General features: G+C 44.2%; 1 protein-coding gene across 1 annotated transcript in view; it reads left to right on the top strand.

Annotated features, from left to right (window-relative positions):
* Positions 1-27,749, top strand: part of LOC122938580 (glyoxylate/hydroxypyruvate reductase B-like) — a 47,385-nt gene that overhangs the window by 3,402 nt on the left and 16,234 nt on the right. Inside the window, exons 2-3 of the mRNA XM_044294178.1 lie at positions 6,604-6,985; positions 7,633-7,804. Of these exons, the coding sequence (XP_044150113.1) occupies positions 6,610-6,985; positions 7,633-7,804 (548 nt within the window). The 5' untranslated portion in view covers positions 6,604-6,609. The remainder of the gene's footprint in view (positions 1-6,603; positions 6,986-7,632; positions 7,805-27,749) is intronic.

The following is a 27,749-nucleotide window of genomic DNA, read 5'->3' as shown; positions in this document are numbered from 1 at the left end:
TTTTCAATAGATGGTTCCGCAAAAACAGAACGGACACGGAAGACATACGGATGCATTTCCATATGTGTTCCTTTTTTTTGCGGACCCATTGACTTGAATTGAGCCACGGAACGTGATTTGCGGGCAATAATAGGACATGTTCTATCTTTCAACGGAACGGAAAAATGGAAATACGGAAACGAAATGCATATCGAGTACATTCCGTTTTTTTTTTGCGGAACCATTGAAATGAATGGTTCCGTATACGGAACACAAAAAACGGCCCGCCAAACGGAAAAAAAAAAACGGTAGTGTGAAAGAGGCCTTAGGGCTCATGCACACGATCGTATGGCTTTTTCAGTGTTTTGCGGTCCGTATTTTACGGATCCGTTGTTCCATTTTTTGTTTCCGTTGTGTTTCAATTTCCTTTCTGTTTTTCCGTATGCCATATACAGTATACAGTAATTACATAGAGAAAATTGGGCTGGGCATAACATTTTTATTAGATGGTTCCGCAAAAACGGAACGGATACGGAAGACATACGGATGCATTTCCGTATGTGTTCCGTTTTTTTTTTTGCGGACCCATTGACTTGAATGGAGCCAAGCACCGTGATTTGCGGACAAGAATAGGACATGTTCTATCTTTTCACGGTACGGAAATACTGAAACGGAATGCACACGGAGACACTAAATTTTTTTTGCTGAACCATTGAAAAGAATGTTTCAGTATATGTACCGCATACTGAACAAAAAAAACGGCCAGTATACTGAACGCAAATTACTGTCGTGTGCATGAGCCCTTAGGGCTGTTTCACACGAGCGAGTCCTCTGTGGGAGTCATGCTCCATGTGTGAGCGTGATTCTCTGTTCTGGACGCTGCTCGTCTTGCCGGAGCGCACTGCATTATACTGACTTATAATGCTTTGTGCCTCTGCATAACTTTACTGTTACAGAATCATAGTGACAGCACAAATAACATGCAGATTTTCTGCTTTGAAATCTGAAGTGGTGTGCGGGTACCCTTAGGCCACCTACACACGGCTGCCGGCGAACGCACATAAGATCTGCATGAATTTCCGTGCAGATTTATGTGTGTTTCTGCACCATATCCACACCAAAATCTGCCAGTCTAATTGTGGTTTTTCGTACGGATTAGGCCTCATGCACACAACAGTTTTTTTTCACGGTCCGCAAAAACGGGGTCCGTGGGTCCGTGATCCGTGACCGTTTTTTCGTCCGTGGGTCTTCCTTGATTTTTGGAGGATCCACGGACATGAAAAAAAAGTCGTTTTGGTGTCCGCCTGGCCGTGCGGAGCCAAACGGATCCGTCCTGAATTACAATGCAAGTCAATGGGGACGGATCCGTTTGATGTTGACACAATATGGTGCCATTTCAAACGGATCCGTCCCCATTGACTTTCAATGTAAAGTCTGGAGTTCTTTTATACCATCGGATTGGAGTTTTCTCCAATCCGATGGTATATTTTAACTTGAAGCGTCCCCATCACCATGGGAACGCCTCTATGTTAGAATATACTGTCGGATATGAGCTACTTCGTGAACCTCAGATCCGACAGTATATTCTAACACAGAGGCGTTCCCATGGTGATGGGGACGCTTCAGGTTAGAATACACTACAAACTTTGTACAAGACTGCCCCCTGCTGCCTGGCAGCACCCGATCTCTTACAGGGGGATATGATAGCACAATTAACCCCTTCAGGTGCGGCACCTAAAGGGGTTAATTGTACTATCATATTCCCCTGTAAGAGATCAGGGCTGCCAGGCACCAGGGGGCAGACCCCCCCCTCCCCAGTTTGAATATCGTTGGTGGCACAGTGTGCGCCCACCATCGCCCCCCCTCCCTCTATTGTAATAAATCGTTGGTGGCACAGTGTGCGCCCACCATCGCCCCCCCTCCCTCCCTCTATTGTATTAAATCGTTGGTGGCACAGTGTGCCAACCACCATCGCCCCCCCTCCCTCTATAGCAGTAACATTGGTGGCAGTGTGCGGTCTCCCATTCCCCCCCCCATCATTGGTGGCAGCGGAGTTCCGATCGGAGTCCCAGTTTAATCGCTGGGGCTCCGATCGGTAACCATGGCAACCAGGACGCTACTGCAGCCCTGGTTGCCATGGTTACTTAGCAATAGTACAATTGTAGAAGATTCATACTTACCTGCTTGCTGCTGCGATGTCTGTGTCCGGCCGGGAGCTCCACCTACTGGTAAGTGAAAGGTCTGTGCGGCGCATTGCTAAAGAACTGTCACTTACCAGTAGGTGGAGCTCCCGGCCGGACACAGACATCGCAGCAGCAAGCAGGTAAGTATGAATCTTCTACTGTTGTACTATTGCTAAGTAACCATGGCAACCAGGGCTGCAGTAGCTTCCTGGTTGCCATGGTTACCGATCGGAGCCCCAGCGATTAAACTGGGACTCCGATCGGAACTCCGCTGCCACCAATGATGGGGGGGGGGAATGGGAGACCGCACACTGCCACCAATGTTGTTACTGCTATAGAGGGAGGGGGGCGCGATGGTGGGGGCACACTGTGCCACCAACGATTTATTACAATAGAGGGAGGGAGGGGGGGGCGATGGTGGGCGCACACTGTGCCACCAACGATATTCAAACTGGGGAGGGGGGGGGGGGTCTGCCCCCTGCTGCCTGGCAGCCCTGATCTCTTACAGGGGAATATGATAGTACAATTAACCCCTTTAGGTGCGCCCACCATCGCCCCCCCCCTCCCTCCCTCTATTGTAATAAGTCGTGTGCATGAGGCCTTAGATGCGGTTTTGCCGCAGATCTCAACCTTCCACTGAAAAGGGTGAAATCGGCAGCTAAAACCGCAAACATAGTTAACATGCTGCAGATTTGGAAATCTGCACGGCAGGTCATTTTCCGTACGGACACAATCCGCAAAGAGTACATGAGATTTGTGTAATTTCATACACTCTGCTGGAAATCCACGCAGAAAACCGCACGTGTTCCACAACGTGTGCAGGTGACCATAGGGTGAACATGCAGAGGATCCACCTTAATTTCCCTGCATATTTCTGTGCATTTATGCACCAAAAACACTTGATAATTGCTTTTTTTGTTTGAAGATTTGTGTGCAGAAAATCAGGGGAGATTTTTGTGTGGATTTTGACCGGGATTTTCTGTGTATGCCAAATACCACAGTACAGCACAAAATACTGCCCCAGCAGAACCAAATACAACAGTGCAGCAGAAACTACTGCCCCAGCAGAACCAAATACCATAGAGCAGCACAAAATACTGCCCCAGCAGAACCAAATACCATAGTGGAGCACAAAATACTGCCCCCGCAGAACCAAATACCATAGTGGAGCACAAAATACTGCCCCCGCAGAACCAAATACAACAGTACAGCACAATATACTGCCCCAGCAGAGCCAAATACCATAGTGCAGCACAAAATACTGCCCCAGCAGAACCAAATACCATAGTGCAGCAGAAACTAATGCTCCAGCAGAACCAAATACCGCAGTACAGCACAAAATACTGCCCCAGCAGAACCAAATACCATAGTGCAGCACAAAATACTGCCCCAGCAGAACCAAATACCATAGTGCAGCAGAAACTAATGCTCCAGCAGAACCAAATACCGCAGTACAGCACAAAATACTGCCTCAGCAGAACCAAATACCATAGTGCAGCACAAAATACTGCCCAGCAGAACCAAATGCAACAGTGCAGCAGAAACTACTGCCCCTGCAGAACCAAATACCATAGTGCAGCACAAAATACTGCCCCAGCAGAACCAAATACAACAGTACACCGCAATATACTGCCCCAGCAGAACCAAATACTATAGTGCAGCACAAAATACTGCCCCAGCAGAACCAAATACAACAGTACAGCGCAATATACTGCCCCAGCAGAACCAAATACCACAGTGCAGCACAAAATACTGCTCCATCAGAACCAAATACCATAGTGCAGCACAAAATACTGCCTCAGCAGAGCCAAATACCACAGTGCAGCAGAAACTACTGCCCCAGCAGAACCAAATACCATAGAGCAGCACAAAATACTGCCCCAGCAGAACCAAATACCATAGTGGAGCACAAAATACTGCCCCAGCAGAACCAAATACCATAGTGCAGCAGAAACTAATGCTCCAGCAGAACCAAATACCGCAGTACAGCACAAAATACTGCCCCAGCAGAACCAAATACCATAGTGCAGCACAAAATACTGCCCAGCAGAACCAAATGCAACAGTGCAGCAGAAACTACTGCCCCTGCAGAACCAAATACCATAGTGCAGCACAAAATACTGCCCCAGCAGAACCAAATACAACAGTACAGCGCAATATACTGCCCCAGCAGAACCAAATACCACAGTGCAGCACAAAATACTGCTCCATCAGAACCAAATACCATAGTGCAGCACAAAATACTGCCCCAGCAGAACCAAATACCACAGTGCAGCACAAAATACTGCTCCATCAGAACCAAATACCATAGTGCAGCACAAAATACTGCCTCAGCAGAGCCAAATACCACAGTGCAGCAGAAACTACTGCCTCAGCAGAACCAAATACTACAGTGCAGTATAAAATACTGCTACATTCACCATAGTCCTGAGAATGGCAATGGAGTTGAATTCAGAAGGGCACCTGCAACTTTTGGTCAGGTGCATAAGTACCTGATACTCCTACATTAATTAATGCTGAGAGCATAAGGAGGGCTCGAGCAGTCACCTGAGTGTTGGCCCACAAGGAAATTTTCCTGTAGGGTCTATGGCCAGCCGCCCATGGTTTGAGCTGAAGCCAGAAGTGGACCCAGCAGAAACTAGAAGTCTTTTCTTTATACTTTTCATTCACTTTCAACCCACTTCTGGTTTTAGCTCAAAAACTGTGTGTGACATTACTCAGTATCAAACTCTAAAAAAATTAAAAAATAAAAATTAAGCGTTCGCATAGCTGCATTCTTTTTTTTTTCTGCATTTTTTTTTTAAATAACGTGAAAAACACTGCATCCAAATATTACATGTTGGCCAGTGGTAAAATGTTAAATACCTACAAAAAAAAAACAGTATGTGTGTGTGTGGGGGGGGGGGGGGGGGGTCATTTACTATTAGATATAAGTCAGTTTTCGGCACCTGCCACAATCTGCCAGTGTTTCCTTCTCACACCAGGGGTGTGGTGAGGGCGGGTCGGTAGGCACTTCTCATTTAATATTTTCTATGCCTGTTTTAGGCATAGAAAATTGTCAAAATTTAAGGTAGCAAAGAAGGTGGTGGTGGATGCGCTAAAATTATGTAGAGGCCAGCGCAAGGTGTTATTATGACCGGCGTTTAAAATCCCGTTTTTAATAATTGACCCCCTGTGTTTTATGTGTGGTGTTTTATGATGGGTTAAAAAAATGCCAGAAACTGTCTGAACATTATTGTAAGGCCTCATGCACACGACAGTTTTTCTCGGTCCGCAAAATGGGGTTCCGTTGTTCCGTGATCCGTGTCCGTTTTTGTTTCCGTGTGTCTTCCTTTATTTTTGGAGGCTCTCCAGACATGAAGGAAAGTAAAAAAAAATCTAAGTCAAGTTTGGCATGCAAATGATAGGAAAAAAAACGGACGCGGACGCCAATCTTGTATGCCTCCGCGTTTTTTCACGGACCCATTGACTTGAATGGGTCCGCAAACCATTTTCCGTGAAAAAAATAGGACAGGTTAGGCTACTTTCACACTAGCGTTCGTCGGTCCGCTCATGAGCTCCATTTGAAGGAGCTCACGAGCGGACCCGAACGCAGCCGTCCAGCCCTGATGCAGTCTGAATGGAGCGGATCCGCTCAGACTGCATCAGTCTGGCGGCGTTCAGCCTCCGCTCCGCTCGCCTCCGCACGGACAGGCGGACAGCAGAACGCTGCTTGCAGCGTTCGGGTGTCCGCCTGGCCGTGCGGAGGCGTGCGGATCCGTTCAGACTTACAATGTAAGTCAATGGGAACGGATCCGCTTGAAGATGTCACCAATTGACTCAATCTTCAAGCGGATCCGTCCCCCATTGACTTTACATTGAAAGTCTGAACGGATCCGTCCGAGGCTACTTGCGCACTTGCGAATTTTTTTTAAGTTATTAATCCAGACGGATCCGTACTGAACGGAGCCTCCGTCTGCATTAATATGAGCGGATCCGTTCAGAACGGATCCGCCCGAACGCTAGTGTGAAAGTAGCCTTATATTTTTTGGACGGACTGAAACCACGGATCACGGACACGGATGAAAAACGGTGCATTAGCCGAGTTTTCAACGGACCCATTGAAAGTCAATGGGTCCGCAGAAAATCATGAAAAACGGAACAACGGACACGGAATGAAACAACGGTCGTGTGCATGAGGCCTTAAGCACATGTAGATCAGGAACAGATTAGCTGCAGCTAATCATGGCTGTAGCAGATCACCACTCTGCCAGTGATTGACTGCATCATCGCTGGACCAGTAAGTAGAGAGCAATGGGGGATCCCTAAGGCGAGTATTACTTTTATTTATGAACAGCACTCTTAGCAATTTTAAAGATTCAAAGAGTTCAATGCCATCAGTTGTTGCACTTGTTTCAATGTTTGTTTTATAATGCCAACAATGTACTTAATTATTTTGTAGAAAAAAATGGAGGAACTTCCATATGCTCTGATGTCATACAGTGGCGGGTCCAGTGGATTTCCCAAAAACTTTGAAGCTATTGTAAAGAGGCATTTCCAACTACTCTACCTGGAAGAATTTTCCAATAATAAGAATATGTATGCTCCAAACATACAAGCTCTCTTAGTGTGGTGGCACCTGCCTGTAGTTGACAAAGAACTTCTGGATTCTCTTCCCAGTCTTAAAGTTATAGCAAGCTCTGGAGCAGGGGTAGATCATCTGGACCTAAAGTTGATCAGAAGTTATGGTATAACAGTCATAAATACACCTGGTGTAGGAGATCATGCCACAGCAGATATGGGAATGGCTTTAATGTTGGCATCTGCTAAAAATGTAGTAGAAGGTAAGTAATTGCAGTGGTATACAAGTGAGTCTCGCTGGGGATGGTCTTAAAAAAATGGCTTGACCGTCCTCATAAGGTACTGAACTAAAAGTGGATTTTCCATCAGAAAAAAATGTAACCTTGTAATATTACTGGTTGCATTCGGCAACTGGTCCACACTTTTTGCTCCAGTTTTATTAATTTTTTTCAGTATATGGTGGTTTTATATTTCAGCCATCCTCATTATATGTCCTAACAATCTATTGCTATATACTAAACTGAATTCATTATCTGCTAACCTCACTATAATTCAGTAAATCTGTTTGGTCATGGGGGTCACCTACGTGTAGCTTTGTGCATCATAATGGACTTAACAGTAGGGATAAGCGAACTTGTGTTTCAAGTTCAGTGTATAAGGCTCAGGTTATTAAGAATTCTATTATAGATTCCGCTACCACGGACCATAAGTTATGGTCCGTGGTAGTGGAATCCATAGCGGAATTCTCAGATAACCCGAACCTTGTACACTGATCTTGAAACCACACGTTTGCTCAACACTATTTACCAGGCTTGCTCTTCAATACTAGAATTCAGAATTCAGCAGTGTAGTCAGTGATAGGCCCTAAAAAGCCTCCATTTTTATTCTCAGTAAAAATTTTCTCCTACAGGGAACAGAATATCATGTTCATCAGACACCAAAGAGTTTGATTTCAACTGGGTGGGTGATGATATCACAGAGGCCACACTGGGCATCATTGGAATGGGAGGCATTGGCTATTGCATCGCTCAGCGAGCTAAAGGTTTCAGGATGAAGATTCTCTACCACAATAGGAACAGGAGGTAAGGTCAACGGGGCTACCTATTTAATGTCTCACTCCAAAAAGTTAAAGGGGTTATCCAATTTCAAGAAAACCCCCCCACATGTGCCGGACCCTCACCTGTAATATACTTGCCCCGCTCCTGGTCTCCGCACCGCTGCTGCTGCTTCTCCCTGCACACGGATGAAAACATTTGTTATTGGGGAGAGCAGCCAATGGCAAACGGGGACGAGCCTCCCTAGTGTCACCCGCGATGCTAGGGAGGCTCGTGTCACCCTCGCCTGCCATTGCCTGACACCCCCCCCCCCCCCGCCCGACACCGGATGTTTTCATCCGTGTGCAGGGAGAAGCGGTAGCGGCGGTGCGGGGACCAGGAGCTGCACGGGGAGCGGGGTAAGTATATTACCGGTGAGGGGCACATGTGGGGGATTTTCTTGAAATTGGATAACCCCTTTAACCATTTAATTGACTGATGGGCACGTAAAAGAGTAAACGTAAATTCAAACTGAAATACTTATGTCATGGTGGGGTCATCTCCCCATTAACAAAAAGATTGGGCATTAAAATCCAGCATGTCCGATCCTTATGTCTCTAACATCAGCCACTGGGGAAGAGTCGAGAGGCCACCATGCACATTAGATGGTAATGTAAATGGACAGATTCAGACTAGATTATCACAATGGCTGATGTTGGATGATAAATCTGGGGCACTTTTAGACTTTTTTATCTCAGTTTTTACCACCTATTAGGTCGCTTACTTTGTGCCAGAATTGTACGCTTGAATTTTGGCACAAATTTGGTGCGTGTAAAGTCACGGTTTCTCTCCTTCACCTTGTCGGCAAAGGCAAAATAAGTGCCTGTGAAATGTGGGGCATGGTCTTTGCGACAGAATTCTGACAGTATGAGCCATAGTTCTAGCTCGTTAGTAAGTCTACCCCATTATTTCTAGCTGTCTAGACCAGTGTTCCTCACCTCCAGTCCTCAGGACCCACCTGCCGGTCATGTTTTTAGAATCTCCTTAGTATTGAGTAGGTAATATAATTAGTGTCAATGCATCAGGACCTACCACAGGTATTCATTCTATGGGATATTCTCAAATCATGACCGGCATATGTGCCCTGAGGACTGGAGTTGAGGAACACTGGTCTAGACTAACTAACTTAGCCTAGTTCAGTATTTTCCATTTATTTTTTCATTTAATTAATTTCATTAGGTTCTGTGTACATATGGTACCACAGGTTTGAGTTTTTCACACTACTGCCAACAGGTTGTGACAGCATGTGACGACCAAGTAAGGCTATGTTTCCCGGTAGGCCGATGCCCAGGGGGCCACCCAAGCCCTCCTCATGGCCACTGGCCAGGTACATGACACCGTGATGCTCTCAGCATTAATTAATGCTAGGTGCATCAGATACTTATGTATGTGGCCAGCATCTGCAGGTGCCCTCCTGAATTCAACTGTATCATCATCCTGGTGATATTGTGCTGCACCATGGCATTGTACTAAAATATTGCTGGCCCCACTTGTTTCTTTTGTCCCTGCTTACTTGTGGCTTATCTTGTCCCTTCCTACTTATGTTCCCCGCGTTCTGTCAATTTGGACTCATCTACAACATGGGGCCTATTACAGTTTTTTTTTCCAGGGCCACTTTAAGTTCCTAGTCCGCCCCTGGTTCACACTTAAGTTATTTGGTCAGTTATTTCTATCAGTTATTGTGAGCCAAAACCAGTGGTGGAGCCCAGTCAGTGACAAGGTATAATGGAAAGATTTGCACCTGTTCTGTATGTTTGATCCGTACCTGATTTTAGCTCACAATAACTAATAGAAATAACTGACCAAATATCTGAAGTATGAACTCAGCCTAAGGCTTTTAGGACTTAGAAGAATACTAGTAAAAATGGTCCTAATGCGGTGGGCATGGCCTGAGCGGGCATGTAAGCAGACGCATAGTGTGGAGCTTCTGGCTAAGTCTCCTGTATATTCTCCGTTTACCTGCTGTTTTATTGGACAACTTACAACTAGCCCGTGGGGAACTGCTCCCCCTGCGACCCAGTACCTGTCAGCGGCAATATGATGCACCAAAAGTCCAAAGAAAAGGAGGGGAAGGAATGCGGCCTTGCTTTGCCAACCAAACAACATGGGGCCGCGCAAGCTGCGAAGATGTCGGAAGTGGCTGCGCGGCAAGAAAAGTTTGCCCGCTCTTCGACACTCTCAGCAAGCGTCCCAGATCTGGAGGTGGACAAGGCATCTGAACTTAAAGACGCCACTGGGAATAACTGCCCTTGCCCCATACCCCTCACAGGGACGGAGGTCGGTACAGTGCTGGACATGGGAGCTGCTCCTGAGATAGAACCCAACATCAATGATGTCTTCGCGGCGGTGGCGCAGTGCAACATGGCGCTTACCTCGTTAAACACGCATATGGGGGTCTCAAGGAGGACATTCTACTTATCAGACAAGACATGATGCAAGTGAATGAGCGGATTGGTGAGATGGAGGGCCGACTAAGTACAATGGAAGATCAGGTACCGCCTGTAAAAAGAGACCTTCAGTGTGAAATACATAACGTCTCCCTCCTTATATCTAAATCTGATGATCTTGAGAATAGACTGAGACATAACAATGTCCGAATAATTGGTGTGCCTGAACATGCAGAAGGAGCTGATGCTGTTACTTTTATGGAGATCTGGCTGGCTAAACAAATTGAAAGAGAGAGAGAGAGAGAGAGAGAGACACACACTATCTCCCCTATTTGCGCCGCCGAAACCTCTTCTACTCAAAGTTATGCATTTTAGAGATCAGGATGCGATTTTGAGAGGCGCAAGAGACTGTGCAGATCTTACTATAAATGGCAATCGTGTATCCTTGTTTCCTGATTTTTCTGCAGATGTACAAAATAGAAGAGCACACTTCCTAGATGTCAAAAGACGACCGAGTGTGGTGGCAGGAGATACGACGCATATGTTTGATAATCCAACAGCAGTGTGCTAGTGGCTAGACTCCCATGAGAAGGATCTGCTTGGCAATACTTGAGGACAGTGTGGACTCTATGTGATATTTACGCTGGGTCCAATACTTTGCGGGTTAGCTGGTTACATACCAGTTCCCAATTTCGTTCCACATTTTTCGGAACGGAATTGCGGACCCTGCTCCGGAAATGTGGACCCGCACTTCCGGGTCCGCATTTCTGTTCCCGAAAAAAATAGAACAAGAATAGGCATATTCTATTAGTGCCGGCGATGTGTGGTCCGCAAAATGCGGAATGCACATTGCCGTGTCTGTGTTTTGCGGATCCACCGATCCGTGGATCTGCATAACACATTACGGACGTGTGAATGGAGCCTTAGACTACTTTCACATCTGCGCTTTCCCTTTCCGCTATTGAGATCCATCATAGCATCTCAATAGCGGGGGGAAAACGCTTCTGTTTTGTCCTCATTCATTGTCAATGGGGACAAATCTAAACTAAACGGAATGAATTCTGGTGCGTCCAACGCTGCAAGCATTGTTTTTCTGTCCGCGATGTGGTGGAGAGCAAGACGGATCTGTCATGACCCACAATGTAAGTCAATGGGGACCAATCCGTTTTCTCTGACACAAAAGAAAATGGATCTGTCCCCCATTGACTTTCAATGGTGTTCCATGACGGATCCATCTTGGTTATTTGAACCCTTTCACCCACAGAGTTTTTTTTTTTTACATTTACATTTTCGTTTTGCGCTCCCTATAACTTTTTTATTTGTCTGTTCACATAGCCATATGAGGGCTTGATTTCTGCGGGACAAGTTGTACTTTCCAACGCCATCATTTAATATTGCATATGATGGAGTGGAAAGCGGGAAAAAAATTCCAAATGGGGTGAAATTGCAAAAGAAAAACAATTCCACAACAGTTTTACGTTTTTTTTAAATTTTATTTACAAAGTTCAATGTACGATAAAACTGACCAGTTACTTTTATTCTACAGGTCAGTACGAATCCAGCGATACATTGTATGTATAGTTTTTCTTGCGTTTTGATAATGATAAAAAAATAAAAAAGTGGGAAGAATCAGTTTTATTTTTTTGTCGACATATTTTGACCCCTATAAATTTTTAGTAATTATGTGAACGGAGCTGTACGGGGCTCATTTTTTGCGGGGCGATCTGAACTTTTCATTGATACCATTCTGGGGTGTGTATGACTTTTTGATCAATTTTTATTACATTTTTTGTAGAAAATCGAGCGACCAAAAACGGCGAATTGGCCATTTGGACGCTTTTTTCCGTTTTGCTGTTTGCCGTATGGGGAATATATTTTTATACTATGGCCATTTTCGCACATCCCGACACCCATGATGTGTATTTTTTTTTGTTTTTTTTTTATTTTGGAGAAAGGAGGGTGATTTAAATTTATTTATTTTTTTTACACTTTTTTTTATAGTTCCCATAGGGAACTATAGCATGCAATCATTAGATTGCTATTCTCAGACTCCAATGCACTAGCATTGGAGTCTGAGAAAATTGCTTGTTTCCTATGGAGCCCTATTACAGGCAAGGGCGCCATAGGAAATGCTATGCAGCAGCCTCCTGTCATTTACAAAGAAAGGGGCTGCTGCACACAAGCTCCGGCTCCTCCCATCGCCGCACGGGGGAGACGGGACACCAGCGGAAGCGCACGTTTTCGGTTTTCAGTGCGCTCAGATGCCGTGATCAGGATTGACCACTGCACCTGAGGGGTTAAATATCCGCGATCGGCATTACTGCCGATTGCGGACATGAGCCGTGGGTGTTTGCTATAAGAAGCAGGAGGCCAACCGCGGCTATGGCACCCGCAGCGCTCAGGAGCAGATGCCATCTTTAAAGACTCGGTCAGCGCCGTACTATTACGGCACTGGTCGTGAAGGGGTCATAGATAATACAACCGAATCCGTTGATAACTGATGCAGGCGGTTGTATTATCGCGACGGAAGGGTTTTTGCAGATCCATGATGGATCCTGCAAAAACGCTGATGTGAAAGTAGCCTTATTCTGTACCGCGGCAAGTCACAACATTGAGTTGTGCCAGGTCCCAATGCCATAGTAGCACTGTTAGAGCATATACTATGCTATTTCTGTTAGTCTGTATGTACAATGTACATTCAGGGATCAGGAATTTCTTTTACCCCAGCTTCTCCAATGCATGGAGAAATGTCTGTTTTGTTAGCAGGTTATTATTTGGGTGGGACTGGTGGGTTTGGGGGGGCAGACAAGACACTATATATGTTTCACTTTGGGCTGTGCAATGGCTCTCTCGGGGTAAGCAGCATTGGGCTAGTTCTTTTCTGGAGATGGTTTGATGTTGGGTTAAGATTATTGCTTGGAATGTGCAGGGATTAGGCTAGACCTCTAAATGGCATGCTGTCTTTCACGCTTTGCAAACACACCAATCGGCAATACTCTGTCTTTCTGAAACACATCTTACTCTCGACAAAACCCATCTGATTCATAAGGCGTGGATGGCGCATGAGTTTCACTCTACCTGCTGCACACATGCACGGGGAGTTAGTATCCTGGTACATAGAACTCTCCCCTTTGTTGCTAGAGATACCTGTATTGATAGTAAGGGACGGTTTGTATGTGTTAAAGGCTCCATACTCCACTTTAACCGGATATTGGTGGCAGTGTACATCTCCCCGCCGTATTCTAGTGAGATTCTGAAAAGAATTCTAGCATTCACAGCTAAATGCCCTAATGTACCTATTCTGTTGGTAGGAGACTTTAATATGTATTAGGACAGGTTCCTAGATAAGTTTGATTCAGCTGCCCGTGGCCCTGGTACCTCCCCTACCTCACTGGCTAGGTTGCTGATGGATATTGATTAATTTATATGACCTATGGAGGGTTATGTATCAGGGGGAGCGGCAGTACTCGTGCTACTCCTCCTCACATAACTTGCGGTCCAGAATAGACCTGGTGATTGGATCTCCATCCTTAATAGCTATAACTCAGGAGGTCACCTACCTTCCCTGCAGCATCTCTGAACATTCCCTGGTTCTGATACAGCTGCGCCTAGGGAATTTGGGGCAAGGTCCAAGGCCCCTATGGCGTCTTAACCCATTCTGGCTCCATCTAGTGGACACGGATAGTACAGTTTCTAGTGCCATTGTAGACTCTTTCAGTCACAATATAGGGTCTTCATCTTGACCCATGGTATGGGACGCAATGAAGGCATATGTGAGAGGATTATATATCAAAAGTATTAGTGTGCACAAGAGCAAAAGCAAGGCTCTGACAGTGGAGCTCTCCAATAGGTTTTGTCCACAGATTGTAAATATATTGAATGTCCGTCACCGGAAAATGCAGCTAGCTGGAAGGAAGCCAAGGGCTTGTTGAAAGAACATTTAACATTTTGTCCCCGGCACTGGCCTTAGAGAGGGGGACAAGGCAAGGCTGTCCTCTGTCCCTTCTTTTTTTTGCCATTGCCATAGAGCCTCCAGCGTGTCTGCACAGGACTACACCACTAATAGCTGGCTTTAAAAGGGGATGTGCTGCTATATGTAGGAGATTTGGCCTCATCAATAGACCCTATCATATCTCTGATTTCTGAATTTGGCAAGTAATCTGGGTTGCTTATTAATTGGAGCAAGTCAGTGATACTGCCGTTGTCCCTGCCTCCACAGAGTCTTTGTCTTCTTCATACCATCCTTTAAATATCTGGGTGTTGAGGTATCTATTAATCCACATAGATACATACAAGACCATGTAGTGCTGCTATTGGCTAAGTTTAAGCTTAAAGCTGCTTCCTGGCATAAGTTGCCATACCATCCTTTAAATATCTGGGTGTTGAGGTATCTATTAATCCACATAGATACATACAAGACCATGTAGTGCTGCTATTGGCTAAGTTTAAGCTTAAAGCTGCTTCCTGGCATAAGTTGCCACCGTCTCTACTCCTATATTTACTTCTTAACTCACCGGTATGGATCCCTGTGGGGGCAAAGACCCCTTACTCTAATTTATGCTGAGTTCCAAATCATCATTGCCCATAGATTTAGTAATGGGTACCCATTGAGGATTGATTGACCGACACTCGGTGATCAAACAAGTCTCTGTTTATTCAAAGCAAAATGTACATAATATTATACTGATGTGGGGGAGGAAGAAAACCACCCACACACGTCTCATAAAGGTCATGATCACATTTGCTTACAGAAGCAGAAAATATAAAACAACCAGCTTAACCACAAATTAGGTACCTAGTTTCTCGGAAAATTATAAGAGGAAACGACATCAGGTGCAGACAGCTAAAACTGCAATGACATTTAAAAATGAAAAAGACAGAAGAGGAAGTATGTGAAATATGTAACCAATATCTTAAAATGATCACAAGCACTTCAACCTTTTAAGATGGCTGACATAAGACAAGGAAAGATCTCTTGTCCTCAACCTTTTAACCCCTTCAGGACACAGCCTTATTTCACCTTAAGGACCAGGCCATTTTCTGCAAATCTGACCAGTGTCACTTTAAGTGGTGATAACTTTAAAACGCTTTTACTTAGCCAGGCCATTCTGAGACAGTTTTTTCGTCATATATTGTACTTCATGACACTGGTAAAATGGAGTTAAAAAAAAAATCACTTATTTATAAAAAAAATACAAAAGTTTCCAAAAATTGTGAAAAATTTGCAAATTTCCAGGTTTCAATTTCTCTACTTCTATAATACATAGTAATAACTACAAAAATAGTTATTGCTTTACATTTCCCATATGTGTACTTCATGTTATGATCATTTTGGGAATGACATTTTATTTTCGGGGGACGTCACAAGGCTTAGAAGTTTAGAAGTAAATATTGAAATTTCACAGAAATTTTCAAAAAACAACTTTGTGAGGCTTACATAATAGAAACCACCCAAAAATGCTACACCCCTCAAGGTATTCAAAACTGATTTTACAAACATCGTTAACCCTTTAGGTGTTCCACAAGAATGAATGGAAAATAGAGATGCAATTTCAAAATTTCACTTTTTTGGCAGATTTTCCATTTTAATTATTTTTTTTTACTTTTACAAAGCAAGGGTTAACAGCCAAACAAAACTCAATATTTATGGCCCTGATTTTTTAGTTTACAGAAACACCCCATATGTGGTCGTAAACTACTGTATGGGCACACGGCAGGCCGCAGAAGGAAAGGAAAGCCATACGGTTTTGTAAGGCAGATTTTTCTGGACTGTTTCTTTTGACACCATGTCCCATTTGAAGCCCCCCTGATGCAACCCTAGAGTAGAAACTCCATAAAAGTGACCCCATCTAAGAAACTACACCCCTTAAGGTATTCAAAACAGATTTTACAAATGTCGTTAACCCTTTAGGTGTTCCACAAAAGTTATTGGCAAATGGAGATGAAATTTCAGAATTTAAATTTTTGGGCAAATTTTCCATTTTAATCCTTTTTTCCCACTAACAAAAGCAAGGGTTAACAGCCAAACAAAACGGAATATTTATCGCCCTGATTCTGTAGTTTACAGAAACACACCATATGTGGTGGTAAACTGCTGTACAGGCACACGGAAGGGCGCAGAAGGAAAGGAATGCCATAAGGTTTTTGGAAGGCAGATTTTGCTGGACTGGTTTATTTGACACCATGTCCCATTTGAAGCCCCCCTGATGCACCCCTAGAGTAGAAACTCCAAAAAAGTGACCCCATTTTAGAAACTATGGGATAGGGTGGCAGTATTGTTGGTACTAGTTTAGGGTACATATGATTTTTGGTTGCTCTATATTACACTTTTTGTGAGGCAAGGTAACAAGAAATAGCTGTTTTGGCACCGTTTTAATTTTTTGTTATTTACAACATTCATCTGACAGATTAGATCATGTGATATTTTATAGACCAGGTTGTCACGGATGCGGCGATAAATAGTATGTATACTTTTTTTAATTTATGTAAGTTTTACACAATGATTTGATTTTTGAAGCAAAAAAATAATAATCATGTTTTAGGTATCAACATAATATGTATACTCCCCCCCCCCCCCCCATTTTCTACCAATATTTTTTTTACTTTATTTAGGGAAAATTACGTTTTTGTTTATTTTTACTTGCGGCGATAACTAATATGTATACTTTTTTAAATTTATGTAAGTTTTACACAATGATTTTATTTTTGAAGCAAAAAAAAAATCATGTTTTAGTGTTTCCATAGTCTGAGAGCCATAATTTTTTCAGTTTTTGGGCAATTACCTTGGGTAGGGTATGATTTTTGCGGGGTGAGATGATGGTTTTATTGGCACTATTTTGGGGTGCATATGACTTTTTGATCGCTTGCTATTACACGTTTTGTGATGTAAGGTGACAAAAAATTGTTTATTTAGCACCGTTTTTTTTTACGGTGTTCATCTGAGGGGTTAGGTCATGTGATATTTTTATAGAGCTGGTCGATACGGACAGGGTGATACCCAATATGTATACTTTTGTTTTATTTATGTAAGTTTTACACAATAAAAGCTTTTTTAAAACAAAAAAAATGATGTTTTAGTGTCTCCATATTCTGAGCCATAGTTTTTTTTAATTTTTGGGCGATTGTCTCAGGTAGGGGCTCATTTTTTGCGGGATGAGGTGACGGTTAGATTGGTACTATTTTGGTGGGCAAATGCCTTTTTGTTCGCTTGCTGTTGCACTTTTTGTGAGGTAAGGTGACAAAAAATGGTTTATTTAGCACAGTTTTTATTTTTTACGGTGTTCATCTGAGGGGTTAAGTCATGTGATATGTTTATAGAGCCGGTCGATACGGATGCGGCGATACCTAATATGTATACCCCACCCTATTTTCTACCAATATTTTTTTACTTTATTTGGGGAAAATTACGTTTTTTGTTTATTTTTACTTGAAAATTTTAATTTTTGGGGGGCAAACTTTATTTTTTCAACTTTTTTTTCACTTTTTTTTGTCCCACTTTGGGACTTGAACTTTTGGGGGTCTAATCCTTTACAATGCATTCCAATACTTCTGTATTGGAATGCATTGGCTGTATGAGTAATACTGTGTGTATTACTCATACAGCTTCCGGCCTGTGAGATCCAGGGGGCTGGATCTCACAGGCTCATCACCGGAAGGCAGCGTGATGCCTTCCTTAGGCATCGCGTTGCCTTCCATGCCATCGGGTCCCCCCTACAGCCGCATGGGGACCCGATGGCACTGCCGATCGCCGTCGCAAACCACAGGTAAAACCGCAAACCCACACGGGGGGGTTCATGGGACCCCCCCGCGCATTTAGCCAAGGTGCCTGCTCAATGATTTAAGCAGGCACCGGGTTCCGATCACCACCCGCCAGTGATCGGAAATACACAAGACGTACCCGTACGCCCTGTGTCCTTAAGTACCAGGGAATCAGGGCGGACCTATATGCCCTCTGTCCTGAAGAGGTTAAGATGGCTGACATAAGACAAGAAAAGATCTCCTATCCCTCACATTTCCCCCATTTGAGACAATGGTGAGCCCATAAGATCTGGCCCGACGTATTCCAGATGTCTCACCTCATGGATGAAATGTACATCTGCTGGCAGCCGTGCAAAGTTTAGTTGAACCAGGGTTCCAAGCTCATCCATGGTCTCACTACAGAATTGGTAAAAAGTTACTTCTGTCTACAGTCTTTTCAAGCAGTCTTCTAATACATGGCAGAATACAATATACCACTATTACAAGCAAAATTACAACAACAAGCAGTGATACAAATATTCAAGATGGACCCTCCATCTTTGAGACATCAGTGGACTGTCACCGCCCAGAAGTACTTCAGAACAAGCTAATCCTATTCTGGCCTTTGGGATCCTTTCCATGGGAGAAATAGTACCACAGATACTCTCAATAATCTCGATATTGTTTCTTCTTCTTTTTACAAACTATATTGATACACATAAGCTTGATTATAATGTAAATGACTAGTATAATTAGCACTACTTGTACTACTGTTTGAATAAATATAACAAGTAAGAGTGAATCTGGACCGCACATCCTCAATACTATGCTTTTGATATAACAACTGTTTTTCAGCATAATAAAACATGGCTTTTAAGCACAAGACTTTCTTGCAGTGAGAAGCGTGTATCCAGTTGGGTTTTCCATGAACTTTTACAGCAGTCTCATTCTTTAAAGGGGTTCTGCACTTTCAATTAACTGATGATCTACGGTATCCTCTGGATAGATCATCAGCTTCTGATCGGCGGGGGTCCGACACCCGGGACCCCCGCCGATCAGCTGTTTGAGAAGGCAGCGGCGCTCCAGCAGTGCCGCGGCCTCCTCACTGTTTACCGCCGGGCCTCCCGCCCACTGACGTCACGACTTGTATCAACTAGAGTGGGCGCGGCTAAGCTCCATTCAAGTGAACAGAGCTTAGCCGCGCCTACTCTAGTTGATACAAGTCGTGACGTCAGTGGGCGGGCGGCCCGACGGTAAACAGTGAGAAGGCCGCGGCGCTGCTGGAGCGCCGCTGCCTTCTCAAACAGCTGATCGGCGGGGGTCCCGGGTGTCGGACCCCCGCCGATCAGAAGCTGATGATCTATCCAGAGGATAGATCATCAATTAATTGAAAGTGCAGAACCCCTTTAACAAAACTTGTAAGGGACCATCAAATCTGGGCTCAAATGTCTTTCTCGTGTGCCTTTTTATGACAACCCACTCACCAGGCACCAGGGGGTGCATCCTTTCCACCGAGTCTGGATCTGGAATGGAAGCAAACACTTGTTTATGATTGTGCTCCAACCTGCGGGTGAGGGCCTTCATGTAACGGACCATGCTGTCAGTCTGGAGCTGCAACTGTTGAGGAAAATACAGCCCCAGTTTAGGTACAGAACCAGACAAGAGGCACTCTGTCCAGGGCTTCCCGGTTTCCTTCATAGCCTTCTGGATTTTTAATTTAATAGTGCCGTTCAGTCTCTCCACATGGCCACTGGACTGTGGGTGATAGACCGTGTGAAAGGCCTGAGTGACCCCCAAGGTTCCCAACACCTCCCTCATCACCTTCCCTGTGAAATGGCTTCCTCTGTCTGATTCTATCACTTCAGGAACTCCATACCTGCACACAAGTTCACTGACCAGTTTCTTTGCAGTATCTTGGCATTTGCAGTAGATACAGGGTAAGCCTCCGGCCATCCTGAAAAGAGATCAACACACACAAGCACATATTCGTATGTTCCTACCTTCGGTAACTGTATATAGTCTATTTGCAGTCTCTGGAATGGGTAAAATGGCCTAGGTGTATGTTTCTTAGGTGTCTTAACTACCTCTCTGGGGTTGTTTAGAGCACAGATCATACAGACGTGTTCAAATCTACTGGCAATAGTGGAGAAACCAGGTGCGACCCATCTCTTCAGTACCGTGCTCACCATAGGACCCTTTGCTTGGTGTGTGGGCCCGTGGGCCTTCTGTGCCATCATAGGATAAAGGGCTCTGGGTAGGCATATTTTTCATGACACTTCCTAGGGTCCGTGCCCATTAGGCACTGGTCCTCTCTGAGTCCTGTAGGTCTTTTCTCCTTCATCTGGCTGTGCAGACAGTTTAATCAACACATCTTCAGACATGTGGAGAGGCTCCAGGTCACCAACAGGGATTACCTTGGGTTTCCAAGGCTTCATTGCTGCCTCTTTTGCAGCTCCATCTGCCCTGTTGTTGCCCCTAGCCTCACGGGTTTGTTGTCTGGTATATGCTTTAACCTTGACAATGGCTACTTCCTCTGGAAGCAGTAGTGAGTTAATTAGTTCAAACACTGAGTCTTTGTTCTTTATAGGTTGACCTGCAGAGGTAAGGAAGTCCCTGGCTCTCCAAATAGGGCCATAATCATGTGCAATACCAAACCTGTACCTGGAGTCTGTAAAAATATTTGCTCGTTTCCTTGTGCCATTTTACATGCTTCAGAGATTGCCTTCAACTCAGCCTCCTGTGCTGACATGTGAGGAGGGAGTGGTTCAGCCAGTACTACCTCATGTTGCGTGACCACTGCATAGCCAGTATGAAATCGGCCATCCTCACCCATGTATCTGCTGCCATCTACAAAAAAAACTCAAAATCAGGATTAGGTATGGGTTGATCATGTACATGTGAAAAGTCTGAAGTTTCTTGTCGCATTAACTGGACACAAATCATGTTCATCAGTATCTTGTAATTTTTGTAAAAGAGGGTCTGTACCCCCTTCCCCCATTTCTGAATCCGAAATTGGTAGGAGAGTTGCAGGATTCAGAGTAGTACATCTCTTGAAAGTAATGGACTCAGGCATGAGTAAAGAACATTGCAACCATAGTTGGAGTGCCATGGATATGTGCTTTGGTTGCACCTGTCTTAGGATACCTTGGATGTCATGAGGGGTCTGTACCACCAGGAGATAGTCAAGTACAACTTCAGAAGCTTTTTCCACCATCAGCTGCACTTCCGCGACCGCCCTGACACAGGAGGGGGCACCGCGTGAGACTGGAACTAATCTGGCAGAGAAATAGGCAATCAGCCTTTGTCTGACCCCATGTTTCTGGGTCAGGACTGAGGTACTATGGCCACTCAGTTCTGAGCAAAGCAGGTTAAAAGGCTGGTCATAGTCTGGTATGCCCAGTGCCAGTGCTGACAGGATTGCCAGTTTGAGTGAGTAAAAAGAATCCTCTGCAGGGACGCGGATTGAAAAAGGGTCAGAGCCAAGCAGTCATAAAGGGGTTGCATCAACACGGATGCATTCCGGATCCAAGGTCTACAATAGGACACCAGTCCCAAAAACATTCTGAGAGGCTTCGGCCCCTGAGGGAGTAGAATGTCCTTCACAGCCTGTCTTCATTCCTCGGTGAGGTGCCGGGCACCTTCTGACAAACGGTGACCGAGGAAAGTGACACAGGATTGGAAAAACTGCAGCTTGTCTTTGGAATACTTACACCCATTTTCTGACAGAATAATCAATGGTGACAGAGATGCATTTTTACAAGTGTCATAGTCAAGAGCACATAACAATAAATCATCAACATATTGTAACAAAACAACCTGATCAGGAACCCGCCAACCTGTTAGGACTGATTGGAGGGCTTGAGTATACATGGTGGGCGAGTTTTGAGCTCCCTGCAGCAATACCTTCCATGTATACTGTTTACCCTAAATGTGAATGCAAAAAGACATTGACATGTCACGTGGATCGGGACACTGAAAAATGCATTTGCAAGGTCAATGACAGTATAACACGATGCCCTCGAAGTGACCTGTGACAACAAGGTGTTCGGGACAATTGGAGTCTGCAGGACAGTAACCTTATTGACTTCCCGTAAGTCATGCACCATCCTATAAGTCACAGGCTGGCCTTTTACTGCTTTCTTTTTGACCGGAAACAGGGGGGTGTTTGCGGGAGAATTAGTCACCAGCAGGACCCCTATTTGAACATACTGTCAATCTGAGTGACCACAGATTGTTCTTGTGCATGACTCAAGGGATACTGACGGACTTGGGGTGGTGTACATCCTGGTTTTAAATGTACCATGAAAGGAGTGACATCTAATCTGCCAATATCAGTTTTACCCTTTGCCCACAATTTGTCGGGGACTGGCTGCAGGTCCTGCTCCAATTGTACCACACAGGATGTTTGGTCCGGCTCCAGGTGTAAAGCTAGAGCCCGGGTTAAAACATCATCGGGGTTGTCAATATCTACATGTGTGGTACCACCCTCATTAAAGTGAATATGAGCCCCCAGTGCCTGCAGGACGTCAGTACCCAACAAATTGAATGGGATATTTTCTTTGACTAAAAACTGAGTCACCACTGTGTCTTTGATCTTTAACTCCATAGGTATGGTCTCTGGGATGAAGACTACTTCCCCTGTGAACCCTGAAGTGGGGACACACTGTGTGCTTATCTGCCATGGCTTAATATAATCAGGATTGATCACTGTCCTGGCTGCCCCCATGGTTATTAAGAAAGGAACCTATTGGTTGCCTACCTGGACTGGTATCTCAATTTGGCAGCCCACGGCTGCTGCAGCCATGGCAGATAAGGACACAGGGTTGCCGGCTTCCTATTGTGAGGTCACCGGACCAGGCGTGTGCACTGAACCCTGGTTCTGTGAGTTTACCTGTTGTCCTTGAGCGGGTAACCGGCAATTTCTGCATATGTGACCAGGTTTGCCACAATTGTAACATCTGAAGTCACCCCTCCTCTGTCTGGTCTGTCCTTGTTGACCAGACCATGGTCTCTGTTGTCCTTGTACCATATTGATTTTTGAGGATTTGGTAGTGGACATGTCTAGTTCCAAACCCTTAGCAACAGGAACTGAGGTAGTGCTGTCACCTTTCATTCAGGTTTACATACCTTCAGTTTTGTCTGGAGGGCAGATCTCAGTCCCTCCATGAAAGCAGATGTCAGTAACTTCTGTCCCATAGGTCCAGTGGTATCCCAACCCATGTCAGTCCACACTGTTGGTAGTCTAGACTCAAATGCCACAAGTCTTCTTTAGTCTCCTGTATTATGTATTTTAAACTACGGGCACTGTCATCTTCCTTTGTCCTGGCCCATCTACCAATGATTCTGCAATATTCTATGTCAGTTTTTTCCAGTCAGACCATGAGGACTGGTCAGTTTTTACCCTTTCAGCCAGTAACTGTTCTTTTAGAGGGTCATATGGTGATTCTCCCATTTTTAAGGCCACTAAGTAATTTAAGTCAGCCAATGTTGCCTTATATGTGGCTTGTATCTGTTGTAACATACAGTGGGCAGGCATAGGTCTTGTCAATGGGTCAGGAATTCTACCTAAAAGTCCCATTTTGTCCTTAGGACTCCATGGCTGTTGCACATATTGGACTTGACCACCGGGTGGTGGTGCCTGGTGGAGGTGGAGGGACTTGTGGGGTGAATCCGGTGTGTATGATGACAGGATAGAGTCCTGTACGCAGTCTAGGTCAGGGTGCCCCACATACTCTACAAGTTTCCGTCCAGTCAAGATTCTGGTTTATACACATTGTACATGTCCAGCCTGGTCTATCCATCGTCCCACAATATGACGGTGGGGGAACTGAAGGGGGCGGACATATTTTTATTTTCTGTCTCACTGTCATTGTCATGTTTTACACTTGTGTCATAATACAAATTTCCTCCAAATGTTACATTTGGCCATTTCTCCATTCGTCACTTTCTCTGCTGCCCGACACCAACATTCCACAACCTCCTCACATTCCTTATCCTTCATCCAACCACTATGTGTTCTTTTGAACCTTTCCCAAACTTCAGAATCTAAGTTACCATGTTTCATACCCGCCTTCTGTAACATCTTCTGTGTCTTTTTCTTGTCTTGCTTCCCTTCTGAATCTTCAACTATCTGTTTTGCTAATGTGTACCCCTCAGGTATACTCTGTGTATTGCCCATGTCTATGTGTTAAGAATTTCTCTACCAGACGTCTGAAATATCTACAGTTGAAACAACATTTCCACAATCACCTAAACTGCTTCCTTATAGTGACTTCCTCATTAATCTCCTGTTAATGTATCAACTATATTACAGATAGGAAAACTCTATAGTATCTTAACACTTTCTCCGAGGACTCCACGGTTGACTATTTCCTCTACGGGCATTTTCTGTGATACGATACAAAATCCAAACAACAACCAGTACATAAATCACAACACCAATAACCAAACCAAACTTTTCCCAAGACCAAGACCAATCAAAGTCCATATCTCAGCATAAATAGGTTCTTACCATTTTAAAAGGCTTGAGCGTCGGAGAAACTTCAATAGACCCACTGTCCCGGACCCAGGTGAAGACACAGGAAACACCGATATATTTTTGTAAGAATAAGCTTCTTACCTTACAGCACTGTTTGTAGTATCTGTGAGTCCGGATCTCCTCCTGTTGCGGCCGGAACCGTAAGGTCAGAGTTCACTGGTCAAGCCCCACGTTTGGGCGCCCCAAAAAATTGTGGGGGCAAAGACCCCTTACTCTAATTTATGCTGAGTTCCAAATCATCATTGCCCATAAATTTAATAATGGGCACCCATTGAGGATTGATCGACAGACAGTGATCAAACAAGTCTCTGTTTATTCAAAGCAAAATGTACATATCTTATCATATCTTATACTGATTTGGGGAGGAAGAAAACCACCCACACACGTCTCATAAAGGTCATGATCACATTTGCTTACAGAAGCAGAAAATATGAAAACCAGAATTGCAGCGATCAGGTTACCAAAAATCAGGAACCTAGTTTCTCGGAAAATTATAAGAGGAAACGACACCAGGTGCAGACAGCTAAGGCTGCAATGACATTTAAAAATTAAAAAGACAGAAGAGGAATTATGTGAAATATGTAACCTTAACATTATCTTAAAATAATCACAAGCACTTCAACCTTTTAAGATGGCTGACATAAGACAAGAAAAGATCTCCCTTCCCTCACAATCCCTATGCAATATTTTTACAAAACCCAACAAGTATTTTTTTTGTTCTTTGCTGTGGAAGACTAAAGGAAGTAAAATTAGATATAAAACCCTGCAAAGAAACAAGGAATTGGGAGATTTAGCAATGTTCAACCCATTATTATATTTTTTATCTGCTCAGCTGCAGGATTTTAAGGGATGGAAGAACAGGGAGAAGTGGCAGATTAGTTGAATGGGCATCGACACGCTCTCTGCCCCTTGCGGCCTTGGAAAGGGGAGTAGATTCAAAACTAGGATCTGCCGCAACTTTGGTACTTCTGAGGAAAGTGTGGGTTAAGGCTAAAGTGCTTTTTGGTGTCTCAGGACTTCTAAATATGTCTCCTATATGGAACAATCCTGTCTTACGAGAACTTTCCCAACTGAAAGGATTTTCCCTATGGGAACGAAAAGGGATTTGGAAAATTGAACAATTGTACTCCCAAGGCCTCTTGAAACAATTTCAGCAATTGTGCTCAGAGTTTGATCTACCCTCCAATCATTTCTAAAGGTACCTATAGCTAAGATGCGCATTAGATGCCCAATCCAAAATACTATCGCTGCAATCTACATCCTACCGCCACTACAGACGCTTGAGGCTGTGGTGGCAGTAGGATCTGCGAGGGGAGCTATTTCGAGAATTTACCCATCATTGCATGGTGAGTTTCTGAAGGCCTTTCCTCTTAGGGTAAAGGCACAATGGGAAAAGGATGTTGGGAGTATTACTGATACTCAATGGGAGGAGACGCTGGCATTGACCCCGAGGCTATCCCTGAGTGAAGCTGTTAGACTGTTCCAGCTGTTTTTGATCCATAGAGTGTACAAAACCCTGCTATTCCTGCTTAAAATTGGATATAGAGGAGACTCCTGTTGCCCAAAATGTGGCGAGTCAGAGGCTGACTTGTTACATATGCTATGGAGCTGCTGTGCAATAAGAGAAATATTGGAGAGAGGTATACAGCTAATCAATAAAGTATATAGTGCAGATTTCCCTCTCGATCCTAAAATGTGCCTACTGGGCATTTTTTAATCTGATCAACTGCAGATGCCTATTATTATAGGAATAAATAAGATGTTGTACCAGGCATGTACGCTGGCAGCCAAATGGGTACAACCACTGCCTCCTTTTATAGCAGAGTATATAGCACGACTGAATGCTGTTATAAGACTGGAAAGGGGTGTCTGTCTCAAATGAAACTGCCTCTTGAAATTTGAGGCTATATGGGGCCCCTGGATTGATGGATCCGATGTCTGCAGTCCGTGGTTGGCACTTACGAGGGGACTTATACATTCATAATTGAGGGGTAGTATGATAATAGGGAGCCTGAAGTTATGACATCGTGGTGTCCACCTACATCCAATTAGGGGTATATGCCGATGGCTGCTCCTTGCTGCTACCCCGGGGGAGCCTCTTCATTCTTCTTATCTTTAGGGAGTCAACCCTGAATTTTTATTTCTCCTCTTCTTTGATTTTTGGCAGCCAGCTGTTACTGTGGTTGTCTCATGGGGGAAGGGGGGAGTTAGTTGTGGACTTGCACTTGACAATAATTGTTGACTCAGAAGTGTTAATCATGTCAGTACTCTATCCTACTATGTCAGAACTGTTTTGGACCCTGTAAACATGATGTGCATTTTATTTGTTTATGGATAAAACTCAATTAAAAGATAACTGATTAAAAAAATAAATGGTCCTAATGCGAACCACAAAGGGAAAAATACTAGCAACACAAATCCTAGTCAGATTTATGGTAGATCCGGATCCACAGAGTTGATCAGCATTAGATGTAGAATCTGACTGGGATCGGTTTGAATTATATTGGATACTGCATTCAGTAAGCGTCCATTCACACGTCCGTAGTGTATTGCGCATCCGCAATACACCCGGCCGGCACCCCCCATAGAACTGCCTATTCTTGTCCGCAATTGCGGACAAGAATAAGACATGTTCTATTTTTTTTGCAGAGCCGTGGCCCGGAAGCACATCTTCCGGCCCCATAGAGAATGAATGGGTCCACACCCGTTCCCGATATTGCGGAACGAGAAGGACCCATTTGCGGACGTGTGAATGGACCCTAAACTGTATCTTATGTCTCTTGTTCATCTGAAAGCTCTTACTACATGGACAGTGGGGCGGGATTGTTTATGGGGGGGATTGGAATTTATAAAATGTTTGTTGTTCAAAAAAGTTATAAAAATGATCCGATTTTGAAAAAAAAAAAACCTCTTTCACAAGTAGTTTTGTAGCTGTGTTTTTCTGCACTTGTGCGTTTTCAGTGGTGTTTTTTGCACTTGAATTTTTTGCAGCATTTTTCTGCTCTAAAAAAGCCAGCTCTAGATCTGTGGGGAATATGAAATGCAGGACACACAAGCTTTATTTTTTTCCTGGAATTTTTTTTAAATAGGTGGCGGTTTTTGTATTTATTATGCTGTAGGTCTTTGAGTTTTTTCCGGGCGCTTTTCCAACACCTTATCTATAGGGGAAAAACACTGTGACAAAAACACTAGTGGTAAGCCACACTATGTGCAGAAAAAAACGCCACAATAAAACAACACGAAAACCACAGCATAAAAACCTGCTTATTCT

Source organism: Bufo gargarizans, chromosome 5 (assembly GCF_014858855.1).
Source record: "Bufo gargarizans isolate SCDJY-AF-19 chromosome 5, ASM1485885v1, whole genome shotgun sequence".
Lineage (NCBI taxonomy): Eukaryota > Metazoa > Chordata > Amphibia > Anura > Bufonidae > Bufo > Bufo gargarizans.
This window is presented reverse-complemented; position numbering and strand designations above follow the sequence as displayed.